The following is a 13,001-nucleotide window of genomic DNA, read 5'->3' as shown; positions in this document are numbered from 1 at the left end:
AGGATCTTTCTGCCTCTCCTTCTCTCTGTAAATATGATTTTCCAATAAAAATAAATAAATGTTTTTAAATGAAAATATGCCTACTAGAAACATATGTAAGGTAATTTGAATGTTGCAGCATATTTTAGCCAACGAACAAAATTTACTCATATAAGTAAAATTTAAGGAATAAACAATTTATTCATAAGAAGATCACGTATTTATTCAGTTACCCATCCAGGAAACATTTATAAGTTATTTGTTCACACCAAATGTGTCTGATAGGAACTCATTTGCTGAAGTCATAAAACTAAATTAGATATAGTCTTCACCTTACAGGAACTAATAACAGAATAAAGACATGAAAGAGCATCTACATAGTAGAGGACTTTAAGGTAATCGCAAGAGCTGAGAAAGGGGTTCTTCAAGGGAACAATTTTGAATAGAGTTTGGGGTTTAAGCTCTACTTGGCAGCAGTTTTGCAAGTGTAGGAGACAATCTGGCTTTCTTCTTTAGAAAGGGATTTGGGAAAGATTATGCCAGTCTACGTTCAGTCTACTGAAGAGTTGTGGACATAAGTGGGCTAGCTGAAAATAGATCTGGAAGATGTTTGGTGGAGAAAACCAACAGGATCTGATGATAGAGTTGATGCAGGAGCAAGCAAAATGAGTCAAAATGGCATTTAGGCCTCTGACTTGGCAGAAGGATGACAAGATGAAATGAATTCTACATGATCAATTCACAAGTATTTGTTATATTCTGTCCTTGTACCCCCACAGTATTCTAGGTGTACCAATTCTATTTGCATTTAGTCATGGAGGGCCAACAATAAACACAAAATATAATTGAAGATAAGATAAATGAAATGGAGAAAACAGGGTTATTGATGGTGACTGGGAAGAAGGATATCCTAGCTGGGTTGGCAGTCATGAAAAAGTGATTCTTGAATGATAAAAAAAAGTGAGGGCTGAGAAGCTCAAGGCAAGAAGAAACAGCAACACAAGGGTAAGCTGGGAAGCTGGCCGACGACACCAAGAGACAGCAGGCAGGCCAGTGTGCACAAACGGGTGCTGGGCTGGTATACAGCAAAGAGATGGCCTACTGAAGAAACTCAGCATTTAGTCCAGGGGCAGCTGAGTTAAGCCTGAGTGTGATTTATGATCTACTTTAGATTTCTGTCTGCTCTGTGGAGAAAGGACTTAAAAGAAGGAGAGTCTTCAAGGAAGTGATGGTTTAGCCTTCCTAAGAATCACGATGCCAAGAAGCAGATTCCAGACAAACTGGATAATATGATTGGACTTGCTGATGACAGGAGACAGAGCGTCATGGGAGAGAGAAGCCTGAGGACTTTAGGTCTTGAATCACTATGTAGATGGTGATCTCATCAGGCAGAGATCAAGCAAGCTTGGTCAGACACATTCTTCAGGGTTCTATGTTTGAAAAAAGGCTGAGCTGTCTAAGAACTTGGATATGAAACATCACAAGGCCATATGGATATGATGTCCAGAGACCATGACAGACGTCTAGTTAGAGATCTACTCTGAAACCCCCTGGCTCTACATGGAACTTAAAAGCTTTCAGGCTGATTAACACTCACTAAGATAGAATACAGGAAGTGGAGAATGTGAAGAAATATTTTGATTTTGGGATTTCTAAAGGAAAAGAGCAAGTGAATCCCACAATAGACTTAAGGTTATAACAAATTATTTAGCATTTTGCAGCAAAACTTATGTGAGGGACCTTTAAAGAGTTATGGAAACTGCATATTCTAGAAAAAAAAAAGTAACCATACACTACAAAATTTCTTTGCACCAAAGTCAACATATTTAATTCCATTTCACCATAAACTTCTTGAAGTCCCCTTATAAATACTTCAATCTTTAATTATATATCTTATACTAATGGAGAGATTTGCAAGTCCAACAACAATGAGCTAATTCTAAATCTATGGAGATTATAATATACAATGCTTATTTCTTTAAGAATCGATCTTGGAAATCTACTAATCAACATTTTAAAAAATATCAAGTTCTGACTTTAGAGAGTGGCCAGGGCATAAGGGGCCAAGCCATCAATCATGGAATTAGTGTGTTCTTAAAGGGACCTGAAAAAACTGGAGTTGCCTCTTTACTAACAGGATTCCACTATGGAACCAAAAGCAGGGCCTTACCCGGCCTCAAATGGGACAACATCTTAATCTCAGGATTTCTAGCTTTCAGAATTGTGAGAAATAACTTTTGTTGTTTACTAGCAACTCACCTGGTAATATTTTTAGCTTGAATAGATTGACACTAAGCAATTAAAATCAGAAATCATGAACGACAATCTTGATGATTATTTCTCACTTGATCTTAGCCAAAAGGCTGAGAAGTGATGATGATTATTTCTCAAGTACCAAATATATCCATCTTTACTATCAAAGACGCAACCACTCATGATCAGCACTCATTAGATATTTAAATAAAGGAAACAGAGCTGTTTCCATGCAGAAACTAGATATTTGTCTTTGCATCTACTTCTTTCAGCATTGTATACTCGGCACCTTCTATGGTGTCTTCAGTACAGTCAGCGTTCAATCAATGTACAAAGTAAAATTTCTCTTCTTAAAATAAATATTCTCCAATTATAACTCATCCATCTAACAAGCATTTTTCACTGTGTAGGCAGCTGCTAGGCATTGGGGAAAGCAGTGAGAGCCAAGCAGGGCAGGCCTCTGACTTCATTCTAGCTGTATACAGCAAAACCCTTCCTCGCAGAATTTCAAAATTCATGGCCATTTCTTAAACTTTTGCATTCCACTTATGTCTTATGATTATTTAAGGGTTAAGTGCCGCTAATATATCTCTACACAGCACACACAAGTAGTTATCCTAACTACATTGCCAAGTACTCTCAAGGAACAACTGGCTTGCCGATATGAAAAAGAACAAAGATCCTGCTCATGCATAGGAATACTTTGATGGACTATACTTTAATGCTGGAAATAGTAAGGGAATACAGTACTGAATTCACTAGTCCCAAACCTTTCTCTATAGGGGCATAAATTGTGAATTAAGTCAAACACAAAAAACCTCAAAAAGCGTGTGAAAAATGCAATTAAAAATCTTTTGAAATCCATGTTTTTTTTTCATAACATGCATGTTTTATACACGTTTTGAAGACCTTTATATGCATAGATTGTGCTTTCTGGGGAGGTAGAGGAGGCAAAATAAAATGAACTTAATTTCACTGTCTACAAACTTTTTGAAGCACATACACATTTTGGAAAGTAATGAACAAAAATAGTCCCAGCACTTTAACTTAAGGACTATAATGCTCTCTTTTGTAGAAAAACTTTTCATTTCTAGCACTACGCAAAGACTGGCACTTGGGAAGTCACCCCCTGTGCTGCTCCACTGACTGGCAAATCTCCTGCTTCTCGGGGCCTACATAACTCTTCACAGCAAAAGAGAAGTTACTCTTTGTCCTCAAAGAAGTATACCCGGTCAATGAAGAATTTGAACCACTTGTTCAGTTTCTCTCCCCTCCAAAAACAAAACAAATAAAAAACCCCTTATTGTTTTTTTGCTTACCTCTAAAGGCGGATCACCTTCTGCTTCTGAAGTCTTATCTTTTTGCTCATTTGCTGTGTCTCCTACGAAGAAAAACAAAAACAAAAAACTTTACCATGCTACTGAGACCAGATTGTCTTCTTATGATTTGAACTAACATTTGCTAAAACGTACTCTAGCAGCAATCGCTGTTTACTTTGTTTAAAAAAAGTAAACCAACTAACTTTTTAAGATTGTACCTTTGGCCAAGTCTTATAAATCGTTCACAGATATATGCATTATATGTACAGACTAACCAATAAGTCTATTTCTTTGAAACAAAATCAGAGGTAAATTTGGTAATCTGACAATTGCTTACCCTGTAACATTAAGTCATTTTAGTAATGTCCACAACATAGATTACCCATCAAAAGACGAAGGCTTGTTTGACATTAAGGGTTAATTATTAATATAAAGAAAGTCACAAATCTTTTTCTCAAAGATTTATTTATTTTTGCTTAAAAGAATTACACAGAGAGTGAGCAAAACCTTCCATCAGTTGGTTCACTCCCCAAGTGACTGCTACAGCCAGAGTCACACTGATCAGAACCTGGAAGCTAGGAACTTCTGGGTCTCCCATATAGGTACAGGGTCTCAAGGACCCAAGTCACCCTCTGATGCTTTCCCAGACCATGAACAGCAGCTGGGTCTGAAGTGGAGCAGCCAGCACACAAACAAGCACCACAGGGGTTGTCAGTACCACAAGCAGAGGATTAATGTGCTAAAACTGCACTGGTCCCAGAGAGTTACCAATGTAACTGTATATAACGTATGAAAATCTTACCTGTGCTTAACTATTACATTCAAATCATTAAAGTATATTTACGAATGGCTATAAGAGTTTAATGAAAATGTTAAAAGAGTGAATGTAATTTTGTTAAATTCTAAAATCATGAAGCAAGAACAAAACTGATGATATATTGACTAACATAAGACAATGTAACACTCCCAAATGTCTGACATCAACACCTATTCCAACCTATGTTCTTTCTTCTCAACTGTGTGCAACATTATTACTGTTGGATAGAGACTAGCACAAATGCGGATCTGGTTCATTTCTCATCAACTAAACTGTCAGAATAACACTGAGCAATATCTAGTACAATTTGTATCTTAGTATTCAGTACCATCATTCTATTAAAACATAATAGTGAAACTTAATAGCCAAAATTCACAAAGGTGTGACTATCACTTTGACAGACTATTACTAGTTATCCATAATTGTGGCATAAGGCTACTACTATGAATTTTTTAAGAAGTCCACAATTTCAAAAACATAATCACATGGCTAGGAACTTGGGGTTTTCTCTCCCCGATAAATGAATCATTGTGAAGTGAAAAATTAAATCAACATTCTCTTCTGACGAACTGCTTTGATTCATTCTTTAAATGACTGTTAAAATTGACCATTCTTTGGCACATCAAGAGACTTGCTTTCAGAAAAGTTTTTGCTCTTGAAAGTTAATGATATGATCATCAAGTTCCAAGTCACAGATGGGAAACTTAATGCACAAGGAGTTTACTTTGCTCAGCTATTACAGGCACAGGGTCATAGCAACAGGAGTCACCAAGGGAATACAAGTCTCTTCACCATGAGATCTAAGTGCTTAGTAATGTGCACAAACGCTGTTTATAAGAAAATGTGCACCGCCCACTATGAAAGGTAAGGCACTCCGAGAAAGATTATCTTTTAAATTCATTATTGTTCCATTCATAACTAACTAAAAGTTCTAGGACAGTCTGTCTTCCTCTGTCATTTTCTGATTCTCAACCTTTCTGCACTGCTCCCTCCCACTTGACATCCCAGACAGGTTATCAGTCTTCCTGACATCACAGAGCACACCTGCCCGGAAGCAACTGAAAAATCACTATTTACTGAAATGTCACATCTGGCAATGACTCAGGACAATAACATTGCAAGGAGGATTGCCATCTGCAAGATTATTTCTCTGTAAGCAGAGGCACAAAATGAAAATGAAACAAGCATGTAGAAAAGAACAAGTAACAATGAAGTGAAAGTTTTGGAGTTCTTTTTCTCCCATTGAAGAACTGTTTTATTGTGGCAAAAATGCAATCATTATCTGTATTTCCATAATCTCTCTAAAATTTAGATATTTTAACAAAAAATGGAAACAGAATGTGAGAAATGGCAAACAAGGTACTTTAATTTTTAAATATCTTTAAAAATATACCTTTTATATGCTACGTAGATTTGTTTGCAAGCTAGCCATTCAAAAAGAAGGAAAACATCAACCTCTTCCCAGGATTTATGTTTCATAGAGCCCTTTGGAAGTAGTACTGTGGATACTGTCGAGCAGGTGCCGAAAATTGTCCAGTTGACAGGTGGATGAACTCTCAGGGGGCCAAGGAACTCAGTGACTCCATGAACCAAAGTCACCAAGAGGAACAGATGTCACAGTGGGAGTTGAACCTCATCTCTTGCCATCCTAGGGAGTCAGTATTCTGGTGGAATTTATGTACTCCAACTTTCCTGCAACAGAGACCTGATGTTTGAGCTCCATAAGCGGATGAGAAAACACAGGGATGGCCACAGGAGCAGCACCATGATCCCACTACAAGAGGCAAAGGTAGACTGATGGAGTCATACAACTGGGTGCGTTGGCACAAATAAGAAGAGAAATCCCCAGAGATGGGAGGGAACTCCAATGCTTAGCTAGGCCCCCTGAGCATGCCTGCTGGGGAGGGTTGATGGTGCATGAATGAGGGAACAGACACTTGGTACCCACAGAGAGAAAGCTCTATCAACATTCCCATAAGCCTCGCTCTGCTCCCCTGTCCTAGAGTGTCTCATGAGCCCTGGCACACACAGGCCTATATCTTCTCTTGAGAATGGAAGTGCTGAAGGAAATCCAGAGAGCATGTTGCTCTGTCTCCCCTGATTCTTTCTACAAGAGTCCCTTGTGCTTGGGGAAGCCTGCCGTAGCCGAATTGGATTCTGGGATTCAGATTAGCACAATCATTCACACATTAGAGTGCCTTAAAAAACATCATGGAAAATGAAATCTTAAAAACAATCATACTTTGTTGAAAAAAAAAAAGAAATCAATGCAAGGAATTCTCAAAGGGATTTAAAAATGTGTAACATGAACTACATGTGGACTTCACAATGTGATGGCACCAAAAACAATTTTTAAAATTGCCATTTCTCACACAAACTTTTTGAGACACCTTGATGCAGGTATGCCCCATTCTTCAACAGCAGCTTTATAGGCAACCAGAGTAAGAATTTGGCTTCCATCTGTCCTTAACTTTTCCCTCTCAATTGGCCAAATCTCATCTGGGGAAAGGAGGTTTCATGACCAGAACGCCCTTGAGCTCAACAGGACTGAGGCTGGGCTGGTGCGCTCCACAACAGACTGTCTGCACACAGAAAGCTGTGATACATAACAGTTTTCCTTCCCTTTTCTTTTACTAGAGAAGATATATCTAGAACTCTCTCTGAGAATGCAATCCACAAATGTACTGGTTCCAAGAGGCTCACATAGAAAAAACATTTCTACGGGTAAGTCTATGAGACAACCCTGCAGGGCATGTATTCTCTTCCAGCTGACTGCCAACACATTTTAGCATCTGTGGATTTCTGGAGTAAAGAAACTTTCAGAATTGTGTCTCTGTGTATTGACTGTGGGGACATAGTATTGAATCCCTTTGCAGAGGTCTATGAAAGCACTGATAGGTCATTCCTGAAGGGAAAGCTAATTATGTAATACATGTATGCATACATACATATATGTAAGATATGTTCACATACACAAACACATTTATCTACTTTAAATTGAATTCTTAAGAAGGTTTTCAATATAACCAAATGCACATGTGCATTTATATTCATTTTACACAAGGCTCACCTGCTATATTTCCCCAGGAATGATTTTATCTGTGACTTCCTGTTGATTCATTTAACTGTACTTGGGACAAACAAGCAGTACAGGATGCATTCTACTCCATAGCTCCGATTTCACAACAGCTGATCTTCTACAGAGGAGAAAATCTTGCCCAGGCTTCTTCAAGACATAGGAGAAAGCCCTCCTACTTAAAAATATCTCTCCTACAAATTCTACCAATTAGAAATTCATTAAGGTTAATGAGCTCCCCTTTTAAAATGCAAATGCCCTCTGGGAGTGTTTGCCTATTAGTCATTCAGCTAGGGAAGTAGCAAAGGACAGTGGAATGGCCATGCCATTAATTCCTTTTTATTCTTCAGTGGTACTCATTATCCAAGGCAGTCTGGCACTAAAGAAAAAGATAGGCTTTGAAAGCTGACAGAACTCTACCCAAAATGCTCTACCAAATCTATGACCATGTTGTTACTTCTCAGCCCTCAATTTTCTCATCTGAAAAATGGGGATGATACGTAAGAACACCATTCAAAAGACTAAAGGAGAGGCTGGCATTGGCATGTTAGTCAAGTGGCTTAAACCCCTGCTGGAGAAGCTGGTATACCAAACTGGAGTGTCATTCTGACTTCCAACTGCCCTGCTTCTGATCCAGCTTCCTGGTAGTGTGCCTGGTAGGACAGATACAACGGTTCGCCTGCCAAAGCACCAGCCCCCATGTGGGAAACCAGGCCTGCTGCCTCTGGCTCTTGGCCAATCGGGTCACCTGGGGCGGGGGGAACAAATGAATGACTTCTTCCTTGTCTTTCTGTTGCTCTGCATCTCAAAACAATTAATCAATCATTTTTTAAAAAAAATGAGAAAATACGTTGATTACTAATAGCAGAGAAGTAATGAGGGAAATTCCTTCAGGACAAAGTTTTGTCTGGAGTCTTGGTGCCCCGTTGTGTTCTGCCTTTGTCACACAGCTACAGCTCTTACTACACTTTCCGCACAGGAGAATCCACGTGCCAAAACCACCAAACGCACAGACTGGAATATTAAGGCCTCCGGAAGGTGATCCGTTTAAAACTGTGGATTCATCCTCAGTGAAATTCATGCATGTTCTACTGGCATGTCTCGTCTGCCACTGAAAATGCAACAAGAAGACACATTCTGTGAGCCCGGAGCGGAGCCCTTACCAAGCTTCAAATCCGCCAGCACTTCAATTGTGTGCTTCTCGGCATCCAGCAGTGTGACAAAGAAATCTCTGTTATTTACAAGCTATACAGTTCATAGTATTTTGTTATAACAGTGTCAATGGACTAAAATAAGGAGGGCAGTAGGAGAGGCCCTTACATTTAATTTCATATAATGCTTGACAGAATTGTGAGGTAGGCTTCATTACAGAGCCATTAAACAGGGACAAACCTGGAATTGGAATCAAAGTCAGCTGTTGATGCCAAGTTACTCCATAATGCCCTGCTGTTTCCCATGACTGATCAAAATTTAGTTTTTCACTTCCATGTACTAGTCATTTAACTCACCCCCAGTCCACTTTAATTTTCCTTATCGCCCTTCCTAAGTCCATGTATTTAATCCCTGTCTGTTTTCAACCACAACAAAGCAGAGGAATAGAGAGAAAGCAAAAAGCACTAATTGCTTAAGACATGGTCTGCCCAGGAGCCTGGTCAGGATTCTGTTGACAACTGTTATAACCTCAAAGGAAAATGAGCCAGGGATGGGAACGGCTAAGCCATAGAGGAAGGAATGCAGTTAGCAAACAAATACAGGAAAAGGTTCAAGCTCACCACGAATTCATGAGAAGCAAATTAAAATGGCATTGAACATGGATTAAATTAGCATACCAAAAATATTAAAGCCCACAATTCGCAAAGGATGGAAGACAAACGGCACACTGGCCTCATTCTAGTCATAAAGTGGATGTCCAATAAGCAAGCATCTGTTGATTGGACTGTGGAAGGAGAGAGACAGCAGGAAAGAAAACTGTGCACACACACTAACAAATAGAATTATAAATGGCTGCTAGAGGCTGAGCAGAATCTTAAACAGGGTTCTACAACTTCTTGGCACCATGTTAGATTTTAGCCAGTGACTGCCACTAAAATCATACAGTTTCAATTTTACTACAGTGTGCAAATTTTAATACGGTGTGTAGGATCACACTGGGTGATTATGGAAACGCAGAGAAGAATACCAGTAATATAGTAATCATACCCTCCTACTTTAAATTAATTTGTCCTAGGATCTGAGTCTTGTTACTTTGTAGCTATGGGATAATCTGTTTTTAGAAATCATGAAGTAAACCATAAAACATCAATTAAGCATTTAACAGTATGTTAAAACCAGGTATTCCTAAACATTCCTATTTTTGCTCCACAAAACTAGAAACCAAAAAGGCCAAATTACTTTTGTGCTGTGTTGATAATACTCTCTTCATCAGGAAAAAATCTGTATACAGATAGAGTAATCTGGGCTGGCAATTCCAGTCTCGATCCTGAAATGCTAACACAAAATTCCACAAAGGGTCACTCCAAGCACTGCACTGACTGGGCACAAGAGCTCCTAGGCACAAACAAAAATGTCTAGTATCAGGGTAGAGATTGATTGTCACCAAGTCATTCACATGCCCAAAGACAATTGTTTCCTTTACAAGGTAGGCAGGGTCACCACCTTGGACGCCATTCCTCCCACACCAACTAGGTGTTCCCTCCTGCTCGTCTATGACTCCCACCTATCAGCACCTGGAACCTGAGAGGGACGGATATTGCTTTGTGTAACCACTCTCCCCTCACATGCCCTATAAAGGCCCTTGATAAGGAGGGGCTCTCTCTTGGTCTGTGCTTCAGTTGCTCTGGCACTCCGACTCTTAGCCTCCCCAGTACCTGCTTGCTCTCTGGTTCCCATGGACAGACTCTGAGGATAGGTATCCCCTGAGCACGACCCCTGTGTGGTTGAATTCCTCACCCTCTGTTCACTGCTTGAGTGGGACATTGAAGATAGCCATGCTAAGATGTTTTGTATTTCTAATTTGTGCACTATTTATTGTGAGTTCCAGGAGAGGTGAGGTCTAGCAGTAGTGGAATGTGGGCAGAGAAGCCAGGGAAAGGTGAATGTTTGCAGCTTTGTGTGTCCAGGTATTCGTTGCATATCTCTTAGGATAACGTATTGCTGGGGAAGCTGGGGCATAGGTCTTCAGCTTGACGGATGGACTTCAGGGTAATGACTGTCTGTTCCTCTTGGGGTTACGATTGACTGGATTGCCATATGGACTTGTGATTTCCTATTTCTAGCAGACCCTGTTATCACCAAGCTTGATTAATAAAGACTCCTTAGACATGTCTGGCCCAGCCTTGCTTAATGTTATATCCCACCCTTCTCAAAGAATTTTAAGCAATTATTTCTTCCAATATTCAAGGAAACTGAAAGAATTTCATGAAGGGAAGCTCTAATCATCTCTTCACAAAAGCTTTATGAAAAACAATAATGTATTCTAATAGGTAATAAAAATAATGAAAGACACATTTTTTTTTATTATTATTTTTTTTTATTGGAAAGGCGGATATACAGAGAGGAGAGACAGAGAGGAAGATCTTCCGTCCGATGATTCACTCCCCAAGTGAGCGCAACAGGCCGATACTATGCCTATCCGAAGCCAGGAGCCTCTTCGGGGTCTCCCACGCCGGTGCAGGTTCCCAAAGCTTTGGGCCGTCCTCGACTGCTTTCCCAGGCCACAGGCAGGGAGCTGGAAGGGAAGCGGGGCTGCCGGGATTAGAACCGGCGCCCATATGGGATCCCGGGCGTGCAAGGCGAGGACCTTTAACCACTTGCGCCACCGCGCCGGGCCCGAAAGACACATTTTTAAAAAATTTATTATTTTTATTGTATTTTTGACAATCTTTACATAGTTACTTTGGGTAAAAAGGTTCAAGGGCTATAGGAAAGTGGGTAAGACTATTATTTCCATATTGATTGTTTCCTTCATGTATCTGAGGGTAAAGGGGGTTTTAAGGGAGAGGTCCCACCCAGTTTCCCACCCACTCGAGGTCCTGGATGTGGGGCATGCTCTGAGATTCTTGCTCAAGTAGTTGTGATAGTTCACCAGTTATGAATCTCTGCCAATCTCGCCACTCCAAGCACGACGAGGTCGTTGAAAAATTCACTGATTGACATAGTCTATCATAGAGTCTCTGTTTGCCCAGTATTTCATGGTTGATTGCCTTATTCTGTCTTCTGTCTTTTCTTGGTTAGGGTTCCAAGTCCAGCATTTCGATTGGGGAGATCTCAAAAGAAACTTTGTCTGAGGTGTTCCCAGCCCAGATTCTAGCAAGTACAGGGCCCGGCACAGTCCATCGCCCCAATCAGCTGGTGGTTGCAATTGCTGGGTTGGTTCTGTTTTCAGCCCCGACTTCCACTGGAACCCATTGGTGTTGCAGTCCAGTCTGGTTCTGCCCAGCACATACTCGGCCCTCACATATACTGGTGGGAGCTGCAGCCCAGTCAGGGTGACCCACAATAACCCCCACCAGGCCCACCCCTGCCCTGGTTTGCCAGTATGTGTAGCAGACTAGTCCAGTCTGTCCCACATCCCATTCGGCTCTCATACATGTTAATGGGTATTAAAGTTTAGTTCCATCTAACCAGCTCCACTATGCAGTCCACGCAGATGTTGTAGGGTGTCTCTCTGGAAAGACACATGTTTAAAAGTTCTAGGCAACCAAAAATTGCTAAGTGGTATTCCTACATTGAAACTGAAGTTTACCTGGGTACAAGATTCACATTCTTGATTATAAAATTCCCTCTACTTAAATAATGGCACAGCATGATAGACAAAGCACATTTACTTATTATCTTCAATTTCTTATTTGTACCACCTCTGTTTTGGTGAGTGCACTGACAAACTATCTGTAATTGATCTGATCTACCTTCATTTCACAAATTAGACAACAAGGATGCAATCAGCCTGTCTCTCGCGAGGACAAAATGAAATTGTAGATAGTCTCCTTCGAAAGACAAGCAAAACTACCATCTCAAAAGAGGATAATCTGTGGCCTAGACTAGTGAGTTTATGGGTCCATAAAAGAGAGCAGACACTAGGCATTCTCCCATTGTTGCTGCTGCAGACACAGAAAATCAACAGTGTGGATTAACCAGGATTAAAGCATTATTTTCTGATTACATTTGTGGTTCAAGATTCTAGGTAAGGAAAATCATCCATAAGATTAAACAAAAATCTGCAATTCAAAATCTATTTTAAAATAAAACTAATTCAAAAGTACAAAAACATTAAACAAGAATTAAAAATAAGATGCTTTGATTATTCATGGTGAGACATGCGTATATATGACTTAAGATAGCTGCGAGAGGAAAAGGTCACAGACTTCACAGTCCCTGACAGTCATTTGTTCCCATATGCTCACAAGTACACGCACATTCAAAAGAATAACTGGTATAAAGAGGAAATCTTTGGAATGATCCAGGGAAACAGTAAGGTAGAAGCAAACAGAGGAGGAAAAAATGTAAATGAAGCCAGATTCACTTTTTCCTATTTACTCTAAAGTTTATTTCCCAGTAG

At 40.0% G+C, this 13,001-nt stretch overlaps 1 protein-coding gene across 2 annotated transcripts in view; it reads right to left on the bottom strand.

Moving 5' to 3' along the window:
* UMAD1 (UBAP1-MVB12-associated (UMA) domain containing 1) overlaps positions 1-13,001 on the bottom strand; it is a 152,659-nt gene that overhangs the window by 46,241 nt on the left and 93,417 nt on the right. For both annotated transcript variants that reach the window (XM_040965054.1, XM_040965053.1), the window contains exon 3: positions 3,552-3,613. In XM_040965054.1, the coding sequence (XP_040820988.1) occupies positions 3,552-3,613 (62 nt within the window). The remainder of the gene's footprint in view (positions 1-3,551; positions 3,614-13,001) is intronic.

The sequence above is a fragment of the Ochotona curzoniae genome, unplaced genomic scaffold (genome assembly GCF_017591425.1).
Source record: "Ochotona curzoniae isolate NIBS_2020 unplaced genomic scaffold, NIBS_Ocur_1.0 scaffold_3835, whole genome shotgun sequence".
Lineage (NCBI taxonomy): Eukaryota > Metazoa > Chordata > Mammalia > Lagomorpha > Ochotonidae > Ochotona > Ochotona curzoniae.
This window is presented reverse-complemented; position numbering and strand designations above follow the sequence as displayed.